At 40.8% G+C, this 20,770-nt stretch overlaps 1 protein-coding gene across 1 annotated transcript in view; it reads left to right on the top strand.

The window, feature by feature from the left end:
* The window catches only part of SLC1A7 (solute carrier family 1 member 7), a 622,845-nt gene that overhangs the window by 309,452 nt on the left and 292,623 nt on the right, over positions 1-20,770 (top strand). The window contains exon 3 of the mRNA XM_086936195.1: positions 323-538. Within this exon, the coding sequence (XP_086792321.1) occupies positions 323-538 (216 nt within the window). The remainder of the gene's footprint in view (positions 1-322; positions 539-20,770) is intronic.

Genomic DNA, 20,770 nt, shown 5'->3' with positions numbered 1-20,770 from the left:
CCTAGTCCCAGTAGCAAATTATGGGGCTGATGGTAGGACACTCTGTAAACCTTGTGATTTCATCAGATGTCAAATAATATGTTATTTCTCTGCTGCTATCCCTTCCCATTTTGTGATTCAAAGTTTATGCTTTACATTCGCAATTCGTAATGCCCAATTTAATAGTCGTTGATCGGTTGCCTAGGGCTTATTATTTCCTTGCAACGCAATCCATGCAGTTTTCTATAATCATCGACTTCAGTTATTGTTTCTTAACAGATATGGTATGACTACCTTAATAACTATATAAATGCTGACAGAACTGTTTTATTCTTCTTTGCAGCTTAATGTCAGGGTTGGCTGCTCTGGATGCCAAGACTTCCAGCCGCCTTGGTATATTCACAATTGCCTACTACCTGTGGACCACCTTTGTGGCGGTGATAGTGGGCATTGTGATGGTCTCCATCATTCATCCTGGAGGGGCAGCCCAGAAGGAGAACACCGACCAGAGTGGAAAGCCCATCATGAGCTCAGCCGATGCCTTGTTAGACCTCATTCGGTAAGTGCACTTCTTCCTGCTTTACAAAAGTACACACGCATACGCCGCAGAGACTGTTGAGGATTTAGCTCCTTTATTCCATAGACCGTCTATATTGAGGCATTCTTTCCAAGATTAATGTTTAAATGAAGACACAAAAGACCAGGACCTCATCAATGAGGGAACACTTTCCCAATTGCCCCCCTCCTTTACTGACTCCAGAACCAGATGCTATATGAATGCACCTTTGCTTCTGAGGATCTCCATTCATTGACCTGTTTGGTGCAACTGGACATTCAAGGGTTCAAATGTTCACTGGATAGAATGTCTTCATTTATCAGACTGAACATTCAGTAGAGGGAATGTACATTTGTTTAAACTCAATCTTATGTGTTTCAGATAGTTAATGAAGTGACCTTCATATGAGCTCTATTGTGTAATGACTATTTCAGTCTAGATAGCTATTCCCTGAACATGCATAACTTTTATTGGCAATAGCTTCAATACGTACTGCACACGCCATGTTTCCGGATACTCTCTCAATATGACTGTAAACACCTAATGTACAAATAAGCCTTGAAGTTGGTCAAAACAATTTTTCTTGTGCGACTGTGGCATTTATCGACTTTTTTTTGTTAAATGTATCACAGATTTGGCTGGTTGTTACCTAGACGAAATGTCATGGCCCAGACAGTGGGCAAAGCAGAATACCATGAGGTTATACCAGTGGAAAGGATGTATGACGTTACAACGCATGCTTTTACCACGCATGCCTTTACAACGCGGTTTTTACAACGAAAACCTTTACAACGCATAGCGCTTTGGGGTGCTGGATAGTGAATAGTTTAATTTACTATTCCAACTCCAGTCTCCGTGGACACTAGGGAAGGTGTTGGATAGTAAATTAAACTTATTCCCTTTTCTAGAGCGCCCCCTAGCGCAATGCGTTGTAATGGTTTGCGTTGTAAAAGTTGCGTCGTAAAGGCACTGCGTGGTAAAAGTTGCGTTGTAAAGGATGTTTCCCCAGTGGAAAGACCATGTGAATCCTCATTCTCTGATCATTAACTCTGAATTGCTCTAAGAAACCCACATAGGGAATTAAGAGTAAGTTTCTGTGCCCAATATCATCTACCCCTTCAGCATGAGGGGCTCTGCCTTTGCCTTTGCATTTGATGTTGTTTAAAAAATGTGTAAGTGTGTATTGAAAGCAGCACTGCATAATTTCATTGTATATTGCGGTACACTGTCCCAATTTATAGACTTCTCATTGGTTGCCATAATGAGGGCGTAGTTCATCTTCATATGCTCGCTGTATCCTCATCTGTCTGTGCGAAGTGGAGCAGCATCTTTAAAAAGAATTCAAACATTCTAAAGAAGAATGCCTTGTAGACAAATAGGGATATTATTCTTGAGATTTCTTTATTCAATATTAAAAATAATCTTGGGTCATACCTAGGCTGCATTTCAGTAACATCTGGAATCCATTACTGTAGTTATTAATATTGCAAATAACTGGAAGAAAACGTATCCTATATCGAAGCATTCGTCGAATTGTTTTAGGGGACTGGCCCAACATTTGAAAGAGTCTGTGACCTTAAGTCAACTTTTTGAGGTGAGCTTGCTCTTTAGATAAAACATATCTTGATTCGTAGCGATTTAATGGTGTATTTATCTGAATCTTGGGTACATCCTCATTTATCTTTTCTCTTAGCAATTGTTTGATTTCGATATAATGGTGTAATTGTCCATTTATATCCATGCTAATATATACTCTTGAAATGAATGGGTACTCAGACACATAAACATATATCCAGCTTAAGTTCTTGCTCTACCAGCTGCTTCTGCAGTTTTCAGTTCATTAAGCAGTTCTCTTTTTCCAGCCTCTTAATTTTAGCATACATCTTTCAAAGACTGATCCATACCACTAGCAGCCAAATTTGAAAAGTGGTGGAGTATAAGCTACATTGTATGAGCAAGTTCATTCCCCCTTCTCCCTAAAGGTAGTTTGCGGTTATGGAGATATCCTCCCTTTGTTTATTTCAACAGTTCAAAATGGTGCGTCTTTCAGCAGAGTTTCCCTACAAAGTTTCTGAAAAAGCTGTGTTTTGATAGACATTTTGAAGGGACACTTATGTTTTGAAGAATTCCTGGCAAGCCAAGCGATCTGTACCATTCCCAGAGGCATCAGGTGGCAGAGTTTGCAGCATTAACCAACCTTCAGCCACAGTGTGTAGATGAAGGAAATGGCCCAAATAGGGTCACCCGGGTCACTCACGATCACCTTCCATACCAAATGAAGAGTTGGTCAAACAATAGAGAATACAAACCAATACTTGTTTATTCAAATACACTCAGAGTAGAGCCCAGTCTGCCCAGTCACCTAGGAGTGCCTCAGTGGGACTGACATCATCAAGCATAACGATACATTATATACACTTCGAAACCAATAAAAGCACACCCACCACGGAATTTCCAAGTAGATGCAGTTGGACAGTAAATTACAAAGGAGTAAGTTTCGATTCTAGGCCGGGCACACATTATCTGCTTTTCATGGTCATTCAACCCGTGCCCACAGCTAGACAAGTGGGAGAAAGTCTACATCTAACAAGAAAGGTATGCGCTAATGAGAACAGTGTATTCATTGGTGTAGCAGAACCCAGCTATGAAGAAACAACCTAGAGAAGGCCATTTTTCTCGAAAACAGCCAAGGATTTGTTTTGTTTACAATTTCAAATGGCAGCCGTACATAAAATGGTGCAGCGAATGCTAACTTTACGTTAATAATGCTAAAATATATTTTCTATTCTAACAGAGACATAAAGAAAGAGACCTGGAACTGTCTCTGAATAGTAGTCAAAAATTAGCTATGAATGTAGGACTAAAATGTTAGTTGTCCATGAGCCAACCCTCATTTCTAAACAAACTAGGAAGAAGGAGTAACATAGTTTGGCAAAAATGGTTAATACGAAACTGACAATTTAGTCCTATTAAAAGAAGGACTAAAAGGTTAGCTCCTCTAGCAGTCAACATCAAGCCACAGACACTGAATGCCCAGAAAAACAATGGTCTTGGTTTGCTACGATTTTTTTATAGGGAATTGTGACTTATTCTTGTTGTAGTCCTTGCTTATGCTTGAATTCTAGGAGAACGCTAGGTGTAACACAATAGTAAATCACAACAAGATCATTGTCTCCAGTGCAGGCTATTTTCCAGTAGTAGAATGCCTAACTCAATGGGCTTGAATGGTGCACAGATTGCGGTAGACCCACATAGAGGGAGCTGTCATAACAGAGCCTAGAAACTTGTGTGCTTGCACAAACATTTTACAAAAGGAATCAGGAAAAAGTGGAAAAACTCATAGCACCTTTATTAATAAAAAATAAGTGACTGCAACATTGGAGATATGTTCTTTAAAAGATAAAAGTGAAAAATCATTCCCAGATTGTGAACACCAATGAAAGTGGTAGATCAAGCTCACTACGTCACCAGTCTGCTCCTCAGGTCAAGAGATTTCCTGAAATTCAACCTCTAAGTCTTGGAGGCGTTAAGGTGCAGTGACTTACTGTTAATCCGGTTTTTGATGGCTCACAAACTGTTTCTAAATTGTTTGAAAACAATAGCTATCATCAAAAGGTCAGAATTAATTTCGTGTCATTGGCATAGGCAAAACAAAGTGGGCCAAAGTAGCTTCTCACTAATGCCAGATGACCAACCAAGAGCGTGAAAGGGAGAAGCTGAGTTTGTAGTCCACAGGCATCCCACAAGTAATGGATCTGAAATTGGACCAGTAAGGAAATGGTATGACATCTTGAGATTTGTTTTTAACAACACGGGGCTTTGTGATGCATAGCAGCAGACTATTCCCACTAAGTTAGCAGGATGCATTCAGGTAGTGGGCAAAGCAAATAGTGACCTAAAGGAAGATTTCAGGAGGAGCCACACTGCCCCATTTGATATTTTGGAAGCTCTTCCGGGATTCTAGTGATAATTAGTTATACATATGCCCGGGCTTCTCCATTTCTTGCCTCTCCCATCCTGATAAGGCCCGAATGAATGGGCCGAAACACGTCAACCCAACAACACTGAAGAGTCCATCATATCTTGATTAATGTTTTAAAAACTTGTGTACACTTTCCTTAAAGATGGTGGAGGATTGATGCATCCCCTAGAATGTGTATGTGACTACCTCTTTTTGTTACGGATTGCTTTTTTGAATTATGTTGCTGTTGCATCAATATGTAAATATAACAGGCAGGAAAGATTGATTATAGAGATATATGTATATGTATGTACTTTTGTATTTTTGCACACTTGTTCTTTTGTGTTTTGTGGTAAAAACCAGATACAATATATGTTTTTTACAACCATTTTTGGAGTCAGTATTGGCTTGACAATAAAAGAAATAAAGCATTGTAGAGATTTAGGACTCACAGATTGGGACTCGAATATTATTTCCCTTATATATTATAATTATTGGTTTATCTGTTCCTCTGCATCGCTGTTCATTCCCAGAGTGAACCAGACCAGAGCACAGCCTCTCATACAGTCCCATAAGCCTGTAAAATGGAGTGAGAGACAATGAGAATTGCTGCAGGAAGGTAAAGCAGCTGAAGTGCAAGTGTACTCACCTTGACAATTTCATGCAGACTTTATTGACCTTGGAGAACAATATGTTTTCCATTCAATGCAGCACGCAAATGGCTTGATTGACGTGGCCCTAAAACAGATTTAGCTTCTGAATGGATGGATATCTGAGTGTTCCCAAAGCTCTCTGGAATTTTAGTAGAAAATTACAGAAGAGAAATAGGTCTATAGTTGGCAAGCTCAGTAGGATCAGCAAATATTCTAATGGTTTAACTTTGATCAAATTGCAGCTTTCAGTAGAACAAGCCACACATCTATTGCCTACAACTACTGACTGGTAGGGTACTGGAGGTTTTTCACTAAAATAGTGCACCCCAACTTCCATCTCCCTTCTCCGTTTCACCAGTACCAGGGCAGACTGTAAGAAATTAGAATATTTTATAGAGTGGGGGATTAACCACCTCAAGAAATAATCACAGCCCTTTTCACTGTGCACCCTTGAAGTCACTAAATTAACCTGAGCTCAACCCCTGGTAGCTATTGCATGGAGAATACAGGCTTAATTTAGGGCAAGATGTAAAGTAATTATGCAGCCCCAAAACAGTAATAAAGTCAAAATACAAACAATAAAAATCCCAAACTGGGTTAAGAAAATTAGAGTAAAATCTAATACACGAAGTGACAAAAATCCAATGAAGGGAACAGGAGATATGAATTTTTGAAGTTAAGTAGGAATAGCTCCAAGAAGTAAAAAGTGCCTGTGAAAGTCAATGGTCATGACAGTCGAGTGCTAAATACAAATTGAAACTGAACGCTATGTTGCACGGGTTGGATACACCAACGAGGTTCTTCCTGGTCAAATAATTTACCTTCTGACTTTAATATTTTAATCCCAATCCACCACAGGAGTCTACTTCTAAAGCACCCCAGTACCTCAGGTGAGGTACTTAGAAACTCACAGGGTGTTAGGCTGTGGCCAAACAGCAGGTTCCAGTACCACTGGTCAGCTGGGTAGTTGCAGGAAAACACTTCTTGTAGCTTGTTGTGTCCCTGTAGCTTTAACAGTAGGTCAGCCTTATGACCCTTGGAGTCCACATCTTTGCTCTAGGTACATGAGGTATAGCAGGTTCCATCCTCTAGGGTTCTTCTCGAGTCTCAGACAGTAGGTACAGTCCTCTTCTGATCTTCCACAGGTCCAGGTGTTCCGAACTGAGTGCCTGGAGATGCCACATTTATGCCTCACAGTAGCTAGTTGGTTGTATTGACTCCTGGGCACCCCTAACCAATGGGGTAATACGTGCCATGACCAATCCTTCCCATTTTACAGATAATTCAGAATATATCGGAATTAGAAGACAACAAATGAAGCAAATTTTTTGGTAATTTTGATGTGTGGTAGAAACAAATATTTTATTACGATCAAAGCAAATCAATACACTAGGTGATGACATTTCCACACATTATCATTTGTGCGCAGTATACTTTTATCAGTAAAACTGTATGTCTGTGCAAATGTAATACCACACCATGTATACTTCACTTTACCCACACCATGTATACTTCACTTTACCCTACAACATGTATACTTCACTTTACCCTACACCACTCCATGCTATGCCACCCCACCCACTCCACTCCACTGCACACCACACCACACTGTTACAGTACTCTGCGCCACTCGACTCTACACCACGTCACTCTAAGCCCCTCTACTCTACACCTCACTATGCCACTGCACTCTTCCCTACAGTGCTCTACTATGCACTACTGCACTCTTTGTCACTGGAATCTAAACCACTCCATGCCACTGTACTCTGTAACACTGTACTCTGCACCAATGCACTCTACTCTGTACCACTCCATTCTACGACAGTGCACTTTATGCCAATCCACTCTACGCCACTCTAATCTACTATGCACTTCAGTCCACTCTATGTCACTGCACTCTACTGTATACCACTCCACTCTACTCTGAAAATAATCGACCTGGTGCTACTGCAATCAGTCAAAAGTCATGGTGCTACTGCAATCAGTGCCATTACACTCTGTGCCACTCCACTTTGCTTCACTCCACTCTACTCTGTGCCACTCCACTCTACTCTTTTCCACTAATCTCTGCTGTGCATCACTGCACTCTACTATAATGCACTCTACGCCGCTTCACTCAAAACCAATTAACTTTACGCCAAGCTGCTCTGCACCACTGCACTCTACACCACTATACTCTACTCAGCCAAACTTTACACCACTGCATTATACATCACTGTATTCTACGCCATTTTACTCTAGGTCACTGCACTCTATTCTACACTGCACCACCATACTCTATGCCACTGGTCTCTACGCCACTCTATTCTGAACCACTCTATGCCACTGCAGTCCATGTCAATGCACTCTATGTCAATTACTAAACACCACTGCCCTCCATAACAGCCTACTTTACAGCATTGCATTCTGTGCCACTCTAAACTACACCTCTCTAGTCTACCCCACAGCACTTTATGCCTCTGTACTCTACGCCACTGCATTCTACTCCATGCCACTCTATGCAAATGCACTCTACGCCACTACACTCTACATTGCAATACTCCACTCAAGTCTGTACAACTTCATTCTATGCCAGTGCACCCTACACCAATACGCTCTGCACCACTTTACTCACAACCAATGTACTCTGCACCACTCTACTCTGCAGCACCTCATTCTCCACCACTGAACTCTGCACCACTCTACTCTGCACAACTGAACTCAACTCTGCACCACTACACTGTATCCACTTTAATCTACTGTGCACCCTGTACTCTGACACTGCACTTTCCTGCATGGAACTATACACCACTCTACTCTGCACCACTGCACTCTATGCTACCGCACTCTACTCTGACCCACTCTACTCTGTGCCATTGCACTCCACCCCTCTCTACTATGCACCATGGGGCTCTTCACTATTGCACTCTACAACACTCCAGTCTAGGCCACTCCACTCTACTCTGCACCACTCCACTAACTCTACACCACTACACTAACTCTACACCACTACTCTATGCAACTTCACTCTAGCATGCACCACCCCACTCTACCCTGCACTACTGTACTCTATGCCACTTCCCTCTACTCTGAAACAATCTACTCTACGCCATTGCACTCTATGCCACTCTATTGCAGTCTGCGCAGCTCCACTCTATGCCACTGCAGTCTATTCTATTATGCACCACTCTACTCTACACCACTGCGCTTTATGCCACTACTCTATGCCACTGCACTCTACCCTGCACACCTCCAGTCTATGCCACTTCACTCTACTTTGGAACAATCTACTCTATGCCATTGTGCTCTATCTCTCCACTCTAAGCCACTGCACTCTACCCTACATCACTCTGCTCTATGCCACACTCTACTCTAAAACAATCTACTCTACCCCACTGCACCCTATGCCACTGCATGCCATGCAACACTACTCCTCTCTTTTCCACTCTACTCTATGCCACTCCACTCTACGATGCACCACTCTACGCCACTCAACTTTAAACCACTGGACACTACGATGCACTTAACACCACTTTACTCAAAATCAATGTATTCTATGCCACTGCACTCTATGCCAACTACTTTACACCATTCACTTCACTCTACTCCTTGCTACTCTGCAACATTGCTGCACTCTCCGCCACTGAAATTAACACCACTCTACTCTGCACCACTGCAGTCTATGCCACTGCATGCTATGTGACTTTACACCATTGCATTCTACATCACTGCACTCTACGGCACTATTCTACTCTGCACCACTGCACTCTACACCACTGCTCTCTATGCCACTCTAATCTGTGCACTCTAATCTGCACCACTCTACTCTGCGCCACTCTAGTCTGCTCCACTGTACTCTGTGCCACTCTACTCTGCAACACTGAACTCTATGCCACGGAACTCTATGCCACTGCACTTTATTCTGCACCCCTCAACTCAATGCCATTCTACTGCACTTGATACCAATGCACTCTCTACAATTACACGCTGCATTATACCACATCATTCTAATCTATTCTAATCACTGCACTCCACGCTACTGCACTCGACTCTACCCCACTGCACTCTTCTCTGAAACAATCTTTATGCCACTGCATTCTATGCTGCTGCAACCTACTCTGTACCACTTTACTCTCCACCACCACTCTACAACAATGCACTCTACACCACTTTACTCAAAACGAATGCACTCTACATCACTGCACTATATGTCAGTGTACTCCGCATCCCTGCACTTTACGCCACTTCACTCTATGCCACTCTACAATACTACACTGAACGATACTCCACTCTATGATGGTTTACTCCATTAAACCCGACTCCAGTCCATGCCACTCAACTTTACTCTACGCCACTCTATAACACTCCACTCTACTCTACTTTACAACACTCCACTCCATGCCAAACTCCCTTACCCAATTAGCTTTAAGCCATACTGAACTGCAGCCATCCTGGTGTACAATAAGCTAAAACAGATTAGCAAAGCCAATGGGTCTTACATAGGCAGGACCTTTTTGCTTTGCTAAAGCTTTTCTTTTATTTTGGTGAGCATAGACTTTGACTGCTGGATTCCATTTCGGATTCCTCTTTGTCTATTCTTGTTTTCTCAGAGGGAACCTAACCTCAGAATACTGGAGTAGTTGATATATCATTATTTTCTGATCATGCTGATTTTAGCAATTGAGTATGCACATGCTCTGTGTATTAATGGGATCTTCCATGAGATAACCAGGAATCTGTTGTTTTATTTTTTGCTTTGTAGCACAATCCCCAAAAACTTTCAGTAAATAAATAAATAAAGCAGGGCCGTATTGCCACCTGGGCCTGGTGCTTTATTGAATTTGAGCTTAGCAATCACTCCTAATACCTAATTAGTTTGTATGGGGTCTACTAAAGATTTTGCCTGCTCATCCATGAGGATTAATTGGGAAGTTCATCAGATATTGAGATATTTCATCAATAGATACACTTTCTGAGGAGTATTCTTGTAAAAGTCTCTAAAGGTTCTTGCTACTTCTTGGTCCATCATTGTAACTTGAGCATCCTTATTCAATATACTGTGCATCCTATCTTTATTCCATTTGGGATGTAGTTTGCAGGGCAGCTGCTTAACTTGCTTATTGATAGTTATATAGTATTTGTTTAGTTCTCAGTAAGAGGTATTCAGCTTTGTCAATGTCTAAGGCTTCCACCTGTGCTCTTAATGCAATACGTTTAAGACATGTTTTCTATGAGTTTGTTTGTCATGTTTTGTTCCGAGCTCTTTTAATTGATTTTCTAATGGAATACAGTTCTCTCCCCGTTCTTCATTGGGTCATGCAGTGTGTGAAATTAAATGCCACTCATCACTGTTTTCAGGGCTTCCCATCTGCCACTCACTAAATTCGCCCTCCCTGTTTTCCGCTAGGAAATTCAAGATAACTTTTTCGACAGCAGTTATACCCTCCCTACTGAGCAGAATTGCAACTCTCAGATTCCAAGCCCTATTCATATAGTTAGTTGGAGGAAGATGGATTGTCGGTGTGATTGATCATGATCCAGCAAAGTTATAGGGCCTGTATTAGCTGACTCTATGCTAGGCTTCATCTAACTAGTTGTAGAAAATGATGGAGGCATGCATAGGTCTTGCATGTTGCAGAGTATTGTGTGAAGCCAATACTATTTGGGTGGTGTTTCCATTATATATCTATAAATCCAATTTGTTGTAACTATATCTTACATTTTTAGGTCGAGCATTCGAGACCTCTTGTATATACTTTAGTACATATACTTTAGTATATACTTTTGTCTATAGTTATATGTGTATGTACTTTGTGGGCTCTGGAGATCAGCCCTAGGACTTGTCTGCTTCCGCTTAGGGACTTTTTTTTCTGTTCAACTGCCTCTATTTAACTGTCTTGATAGAAAAAGACCAGCAGAGGTCAGTAAAATACCAGAATTGCTTGCTGCTGAGGGAACTTTCTTTTTTGAATTTTTCTGGCAACTGTCTCTATTTAACTTTCTTGATAGAAAACGACCAGCAGAGGTCAGTAAAATACCAAAATCACTTCAGCATTCTCTAGATTCCAGTCCATAGAAATTGTTTTCCACGAGCACCAGTAGACAATAAAATTTTTTTCAAATCTTGTATTTTCAGTGATATGACCCCCAAAGGCCCTGCTTTTACATTAAAACAGAGCTTTGGACTGTACCATTTCCAACTGAAAGGCAATATTTCTCACCATGTGTTCCCATACCTAGTGTGTCACGCAGTTTGGTGCTTACTTTCCCTCCATGTTAAAGAACAGTAAATGTTTCAGCACCCAGGCTAATGTGCTGCATAGCTAAATACATATAAGGTCCCAAATCCGAGCACGATTGCATTGCTGCTTGTTCTGAAGTGTATCCCATCTGTCCTGTCATCCTCAAAGACCTGTTTCTATTCCCGTTCATCACCAAGTTCAAATCACCACCCATTATAATTAATGATCCTTGTTTTACGTGCTTACTGATTTTTACAGATAATTACAGACAAAAAAAATATTTGTTGTCAGTATTTATTTTTTAATGTGGATAAAAACAGAAATTGGGTTACTTTTTGTGTGATTCTAAATACCCTCTGCCATGACTGCCAGGCTAATATCAGTGTCTGGATTGCCAGGGAAGGGATTAAAAAAGAAAAGCATTTTAGTAAAGAGGCTTAAACAGCAGTGAATATACACAAGACTGATAGTTAAATTTGCATATATTTTCATATAAGTGCATTGATTTATCTTATTTGGGTATACATATCACTGACTCTGGCAGGCGTTCAAGCATGAGTGCATATTTATCAGTTAAATACATGTGGAAATACACCAGTTTCACCTTCATATTTTTCACAAAACCCAAAATAAATATGGATAAATACAGATAAAATTAGCAAAAATAAATATGGAAATGTCAAAAAATGAAATACCATAAAACTGGGAGCCTTAATTATAATATCACCTGCAGGTCTCTGAAGGACATCTTCGAGAGCACGCTTGATGTATTTTTCAGGTTTAATGTTGGGCGCATATATTGAGGTATTTGTCCTTTTGTTATGGCCTTGACATGTGGCAAGTGCCAACGGCCTCCTACCCTCCTTGCTCAAATGTACATCACTTCCCCCTAGAATGTGTGATTTAAAAAGATTACCACCCCTCCTGTTTTGTGTGGGCCAGAGGCAGAATTTTGATGGCCACCTTGAGTACATATGGGGCTAGTCGTTCTTATCAAATGTGCTTCCTACATTAAACAGATTTCCCACCTTTCAGGCGAGTAATGATGCAGGATTGCTAATTGTTGTCTAAAGAAAAAAGGCTTCCAACAAATAAAGAAGTTCAACCTATCTTAATGAGCCTATTCAATAGTATGTGCAATTGCTCCATTACAACCATCATTGTCAGCGTCCACAAACATTGTTCAGCACATTCACAAATCTTTGATTGAAACATCCCAACATAAGCATGTGTTTTGCAGGAGCTGTATCTACTACAAGCCTATCTACTAAAGTGGGCTGATTAGGAGCCCCTGACTGTCCTCCTGACCAGCCCCTGGCACAGTAAACTGACCACTAGATTATATAACTTGGTACAGAGTGGGACAAGCTCATTGTTCCTAACACCCAATACAATTTGAGCTTTCTTGGAAGTCACCTTCACCAAACATCTTCTGCTCCACCATCCGCTACCACCAATCAAAGCAGCACCCTTAGACACTTTAAGTGGAGATGTGAACGTAGATTCCCCCTTGTTTACCCTATACGGGTACCTATACGGTTTCCTGACAAGGACCCAATCACCAATATCAATGGAAATTTCTTTGACTCAATGTTTTTTATCAAAAAGAGTTTTAGAAGCTGTCTGTGTTCATAACACTTTGTCAGTCACATTCTTATGTGATCAAGCAACTTCTTCTTTGGAAACAAGATGGTTCAGTCAGTCAGGACACAATCCACCCTGGGTACTTTACAACAAAGTGAATGGAGACACACCTGTAGTGATTTGTCAAGTAATGGAATATGCTCAATCTTTCTGCCTAAAAACTCTTCTATATCCACACTAGTCACCATCACGATTTGTACTGCTTCTTTCAGAAATGTATTCATTCTCTCCACTAAGCCATTAGAAGTGGGTGAATAAAACGCTACTCAAATGTTTGTTTGAGTAACACGCAATAAAATTCCTCATTTTGATCGTAGTAAAATGCATTCCGTTATTCGTAACCAATTCCTTAGGTGCCCCCTCAAACTGGAACACTCATTCTAGAAACTTGATTGCTGAAGTGGTATTGGGAGCTGCCACAAACTCAAAATAAGCCCACTTTGAAAAGTAGTTAAGACCACTAAAAACTTTCCTGCAGGTAACAGCTCAAAAGGCCCTGCAAAGTTTAAGGCTATTTTGATCTAAACATCATCAGGTATATGATGGTATAGGAGGCAAGTGTGACTCAAAAGTTTCCCAATATTGATCAGAGAGGAGACACGTTCGACAATTATTGACCCAAATGCTGACTTGACTGTCCAATGAAGGCCAATAAAAATTTTGTTTCACATTTTTAGACGTACACCCAATAACCAGATGACCTGCATGGGTTATTTTGATCAGGGAATCATAATGCAAAATTGGGGGTACACACACATCATTCCTCATAGGAACACCTTTGATGAAAGGCAATTCCTGAGAAAGCTTTGCAAAACATCTCACATCCAGGTCCAGATTTCTTTCATCAGGCTAACCAGACCTAACAAAAGTAATAACTGTTTGAAAAGTCCCATCTGCACGCAAAGATTCCCACTAATCAGACAAAGATATAGCTCCATTACCTTCAAATAAATCATCTACTTAAGACAAAACACATTCAACTTCATCAGAACCATCAGTTGACAAGTCTCATTCTAGAGGCATTCTGTAAAGACAGTCTGATCTCTTTTTCTTACCTCCATGAATGTATTTAATGGAAAACAATATTCCTGTAGACATGAGAGCAGTCTCACAAGCCTCGAAGATGCTTTGCCAACACCTTTACCATTCAGCAGGTAAATAAATGGTTTGTGATCCATATAGATTTCAAACTCAGTACCCCATAAAAATGTTTTCTTTTCTCTACAGCCTAAGAACAGGAGAGGATCTCCCTTTCAATGGTACTTTAGTTACGCTCAGCTGAACTTAAACAGTGAGAAGCAAAAGCCACTGTTTGTTTTTTATCCAGCCATAAAAGGGACAGTTACAGAAGTTATCAGTTCCTTGAATTTTGTTAAATCTTCATCAACACGTGTGCCAAACACATTTCACACCTTTCTTGCGTAGGGCACACAACAGTTAAACAATAAATGCACAGCCCTGTATGAACCTGAAGTAATATTAACTGAGACCTAAAAAAGAACTAAGGGTATCTTTGTCCTTAGGTGACTTGGCCTCCTGAAATGCTTTAATCAATGAAAACTTTAGATTAATATCCATCTGTGACCCAAATAATCAGATTCTTGCATTAAAAACATACATTATTCACACCTGAGACTGATGCTTACATTCCTGAAAATAGATAAAACATTTTACAAGATAGTGTCATGTTCCTCCACAGTAAGTGCAAAAATTAAAACATCATCCTGGAAGGCCTAAACTCCAGTACTACTATTCAAAATTGTGTCTGTAAATTTTTGGAAAACACTTGCCGCAGAGGCTAGCTCAAACAGTATGTGCAAACATTTGAATGCACCAAATGGTGTTATGCATGTGATTAAGTCCTGCAATTCTGTTGATAAGGGAATTTGATGATATACATATCGCAAGTCAATGAGGGAAAAAAATCTGGTTCCTCCCACGTTGGCTAACAGATCCTGCACCTTAAGCAAAGGGTGACAGTCAACCGCAATGTTGCTGTTAAGGGTGCGGAAGTCAGCACACAACCAGGGATCACCAGACGTTTTCCTAACAATAACTATGGGACTAACCCATTCATCTAAATCACTAGACTGTATTGTATGGTGCCTTCCAATTTCAATTTCTGCAACAGGGATTTTTGTTCATCCCTACTACTGAAATGAACAAGCCTGCGTACTACTGGTATAGCGTTAGCTTTGAGTTTGATCCTGTGTTCAACATTTCTGATAGACCCAATACTGTCACTAAAAACATCAGGAAATTTTTGACAAAGTGTTGTGACAATATTCATGGGAGCAGAATCAATTAAAGAAACACAAACATTTGAGATCTTAACTGGTGTTTCCTAACCTGGAACTAACATCAAACCCATTTTCGCCAAACCCACTAAGTTTCTGCCCTTTAATGCAACATACACTTTAGTAATGGTAGACATACCCAGACAGCAGATTGATTCAACAAAATAACCCATCAAATCGATGTCATGCTCACCAAAGGCTTTGAGGTTGATATCTGGTAATTTGAGAGGACAATTCTTGCCCAAATTAAATGAAAAACATCATTAGGTATGATGGTATCCGAATCGGCCATCATAGATAGAGTGACTTTACCAATGTGTACCTCACGCGATAGACCTTTAATTTTACCCTGGGAAGTGACAGTATTTTCAGAAGAAAGGGTTGTTTGAATGGTGAGCACTACATTTGACAAATGCAAGACACAATAATCAATTTCCAAAGTCATGAGCTTACTGGACACCAATGAGTATTCAATAGGTTTGGTCATGTCTACAATTTCTGCTAAAGTGGGATCTCTACAGTTAGGCAGGCGTCCTGAATTAGTTTTTAATTACAGCTGTACAAAATCGATACCTAATATAAACATCAAGAGAAGCCCCAAAGTTTCAGGTTGAAGCCAGGAATCTTAACCCTGACAGAAATTCCTCAGTACTTTCATCAGGTGCCTGTTTTCTTCTGAAACAAATGAATCTTTCCAAAGTCACACTCGGTTGTTCTGAAAAATTGTTCTTAATTCTAGTGAATGCTTCCTCGTACTCATTCCAGCCATCACCAACACCAACACAAGCTTACACCATTGGTAAAATATAATAAAAATTGCTGACACTCCTGACCCAAATGACCGAATAATAACACTGCTTTCCTTTTGGGATCAAGACTAGTGTTCAGAAGGTTTTCCTGGGGTTGCAGAAAAAGTTGTATTTGCAGCAGATGATTAGAGGCCATGGAGAACACTAAAACGAAATGAAAATAAATAATAAACTGTACCTCACACCAGTGAAATTACAGGAATTGAAACTTGAAACTTTGATATCAACTGATGTGTCTTCACTACAGACCCCTTGCTCAAAAAAATGGGCCAGCGTCAAAATGGGCCAGCTGGGTGGGCTCTTAGGGAGTTCTTCATCGCCAATGCCGGCCTACGGTGGAAGTGAAGGTCGCAGACCAGTCTTCCCTCAGGGCACTTCGCGCAGGGCCGAAAGGACATGGTGGGGAGGGGTTCATTGGGAGCAAGTGAAGGGACGGCAGTAAGGGAAGGAGTATAAAGGTGTCGGTAAGGGAGGAGCCAGCCTCTTCCTGACACCTAGTAGTTCCTGGAGGATAGGATTTTTGGTTAAGTTAGTCCACCCACCCACCGTACACTTTGTAGGACAGGGTACAGGGTTGGTTGTTTAGTGTGCCAGTTTAGGACAGGTTGTGGGGCATAGATATTGTGGTACCTTGGAGGGGTGGTGAGTCACATACGGGGAGGAAGGGCATACAGATGACTGATGGCGGGGCACAGGATGAAATGATGCACAGAAAAAAATTCATGAGAGGATGTTTGGAGGGCAAGTGACAGGGGAGAATGGGGATATGAAGGAGGTCACAAAATGAAAGGGAAGGCGTGAAACTGGTGAATTAGTTTGAGAATGGCTGGGGGAGATGAGAGTTATGGTTATGATAAAGTTATATGTTTACATTGACGCATTGTTAATAAAGTTTAATTGTTGCAATCTTTTCCTAATAAAATGGCCTTTTACGCTTCAATAACAGCTTCTAGTGTGGCTATTGCGCGGTTATGTAATGAGTGATCCGTACACCAAAATGGGTGAATTTGAGTAGAGTTCATTTCTGAATAAAGAGAGCTCGGGCTCTTTGCGAATCCAGTGAAGACGAATCTCCAAACCCCACTGGCAATTGTTATAATGACCCCGACTCTCCTGGGCGATCAATCAAGAACATGAATCCCACAAGAACCGAAACAGGCCAAAGACACAACTCGAGGGCACAACACAAAACAATGATATTCATCATTTAAAGACTTACGGTAGAGCCCCCTTGTCGCTGAACGGCTGTCTCTCCAGTACTCCACACCCACGGTAGACCGCCTGGGAGCTGGCGTAAAAAGCCGCCATAGTGCTCTGTTTTCGTTTGTTGGTTTCTTTTTAAGCACTGATTTAAGAACAAAACTGTGGGTCAGACACAGACGAAAAAATGAGCTGAACAAAACATCAAATAGTTTATTTAACACACAGGTATGCAATGAATTCTGAAACAATCCAGCTGGCATTGTATAGCAGCAGCGGCCAAGTCGGACAACAAAGTAGGTCATGGGAACAACATATTAACATATTTTGGAGGCTGTCCCAGCGCCAGTATTAGCAGCCAGCTGTCACGTCCGTGCGGGCTAGTGATGGATAAGACACACAGGCTCCAATCCTCGACAAATTTGGATAGCAGTTAATCTACCTCGGAGATGTATGTCATTTGCTTTTAGAGAAATCTGAAATTGACCTAAACGCTACTAATTGTGGCTTCAGTAACACCGCGAAAGTAGCTACAGCAAAACCAGGCATATCGTGGTCTCCGGATGGAAAACACGACTATGCCAACATTCATCGTTTGTTTGTAAATCACTAAACAGTGCACGCACAGTGCGTGGTACTATACTTTGAAGAAAAACCTTTGGTATGCGAAATATAAGCAGTACACGATGAACCTCTGATGAGCACGCATCTCTTTTTTTATCACATATCAGACAGTAAGCCAGAATTTCTTCCTCAATGGATTTGCTTTTTCTATTTCCATGCTGGCCTAGCGCCAAGCGTGAGGCTTAAGCGCTATGCATCACCTTAGTTCTGTGTGAAAATTAAGAATATATATGTATGAATGTCGACCTATTAATCAAAAGCCTAACTACAACAACACCTCGATGGCACACACAAACAGTATTCCAAAATCAAAATAAAAACAGACAACATTAAAAAACCAGCGGAAGCTAAGAACTTTTCAAATGGTGGATTAGGAGAAGGGGGTGGAAGGTTGTAAAATATTAGCCAGTATTGGAGTGAACGGCTGAAGCAAGCAAGCAGACAAACTTTTGAAAGTATTTCTAGAGTCATTCTCCCTCCAGAATATCTTTGGCTGTGACTTTTTTTAAAATTAAATATTCTATATTGAGAAGGAGGTTGAGAGATCTTATTAAATGGAGACTATTTTTAATAATTATTCAATGTAGCACTTATTCATCCATTTGGGAAAAAAACAAAACACAAAGCAAACTTTAAAGTGTTTTCCCCTCAAAAGTTTTAGGCAAATATATCAGGATTCCACAATTACTCCCGAATGAACGCTTATTATGCATAACAATTCCGATTTCTGACTGGCCTCCCCAAATCCCACCTGTCCCCCCTTAAGTCTGTTCTCCATTCAGCAGCTCGTTTCATTTATGGGGCCAAAAGAAGCGACCACATCACTCCTATGTTATCCACCTTCCGCTGGCTTCCCACCGCGCTACATGGCAAATAAACTGAAACTCTCTGGAGGCTCTAGACCATCACGAAATGCGGAAAATGTACTGCTTGAACCTCCCACTTTCCAAAGGAAAGATCGATGGCCCAATCCTTTTCAGGTAGCGCAGTGAGAATCTGGAACTCACTTCCGCCTCAGCTCCTGACCACCACCTCCTCCCAGGCCTTCAAAACTGACCTCAAAGTTCTACTCCTTCAAAGACACTTCCAAATGTAATCCATGCCCTCTCTATTATCTGAAGGAAGCCCTTCCATTATAGAAAAATCTACTTTACATGGCTATGGAAGTGTCTTCCCAGTGTGTTCTTGTGGTTTGAGAGTCTGCCATTTATTGCAGTATTATCCTTCTACCTGTGTTTGGTACTCGTGTGTAACATGCACCCGTCACTTTCTCTTGTAACACACTGTTTTCTACCTCTTACATTTGTTTGTTTTCGATACCTGCACAAGTGCCACCAGTGCCTACGTAATGTTTGTTCTTGTGCTCGAGTGTCCTCCATATATTGCAGTATTATACCTCTATGTTTACTTTGTACGCTTTTGAAACCTGCACACGTCACTTTTTCCTCCTGTAATGCACCATTTGCTACCTCTTGTATTTTGTTGGCTCACGATTGTCACTTTTGTTATGCACCGTTTGCTACCTCTTGTATTTTGTTGGCTCACGATTGTCATTTTTGCTTCATTTAATGTAACGTTTGCTTTTGTATTTTGCTCACTTGTAATGTTCTCATGTATCAGTTCTGTTCCTATTGTGAAGCGCTCTGACACCTTCGGGTAAAGTCAGCGCTATATAAAAACGCATAAATAAATAAAAGTATACAAGAGCTGTTTCACTTCGAGATCAGTAGTATAAGGGTGCTGCTCAAATATTCCAAAATAATTAATAGTGAATTTAAAAGGGCCTCTATACTATGTTTAATAGTGAATTTAAAAGGGCCTCTCTACTGGCGATCCCGTTTCTTCAGTACGCTAGAATCATGCATAAGCCTTGTCTTCTATAATCCCTAAGGCATCATAGGACACAGGCATGAAGTCACTAGGGGCCATTTGAACTATATATTGTTGTAAATTATTATTCCGACTAGTAAAGATTGTGAAGAATTGTTGAGAACTGACCTATGAACTAAGAGGCTGATTCTTAAAAATCTGAATCATAGTGAATCATAGTGGGTCAGAATCTGACCTACCTCATGCATATTAGTGAGGTAAGTCGCAAATTATAGCTCACTACGATTCATTGCCATCACAGGGATGGAGGGCTGCTGGGGTTAGCAGACCACAATGTCTGTGATTGCTTCTAAATAAATATCTTCCTGTTTGCAAATAAGTTGCCACTATATTTGTGTAGTTGATACATTTTTTATGTATTGTGACCTGATTTCAGCCGCAGTACATTAGTACATACCATAGGAAATTGCTATTTGGAAGGGATGCGCTAAACAGGTCCCTTCCAAACACCAATTCAGTATAATTTTCGAAATCCACTTAACAATTGGTAAATCCTTTTCCAAATCATGAAATGGGCTTAGTACATTTAAAAAAACTGTTTTAGCATTCACAAACCCTCTGATTTACTGAACCGAATGCTTTCTGACCGCTAACATCTTTGGTACATCTGGTCTCTTGGTTAATTCAGGCAGCAACATCAGGCAACTATAGACACCATGATATTGCAAGTTGTAAGCATCTCCTGTCACCAAGATAATAAAGGCAGCATGCTTATACAGTAACAACACTAACTCATGCAAGCAGATTTGGACAGCGTAGGCAGTAGGTTTCTATGGTTTTAGAGCCATTACAAGCACCCGACGTCCACAGTCGTCGCACGTCTTACTAGCAGCCAGCTACTCTAACCATCATTCATGCAGTCAGTATCATGGTATCGTGTGCCTTCATGAAATATGTGTGTTGAAGCACAAAACATGCTATTAATATAAGGAATAT

The sequence above is a fragment of the Lissotriton vulgaris genome, chromosome 1_1, assembly GCF_964263255.1.
Source record: "Lissotriton vulgaris chromosome 1_1, aLisVul1.2, whole genome shotgun sequence".
Taxonomy (NCBI): domain Eukaryota; kingdom Metazoa; phylum Chordata; class Amphibia; order Caudata; family Salamandridae; genus Lissotriton; species Lissotriton vulgaris.
The sequence above is the reverse complement of the archived record's forward strand: the minus strand, read 5'-3'. Positions and strand labels throughout refer to the sequence as shown.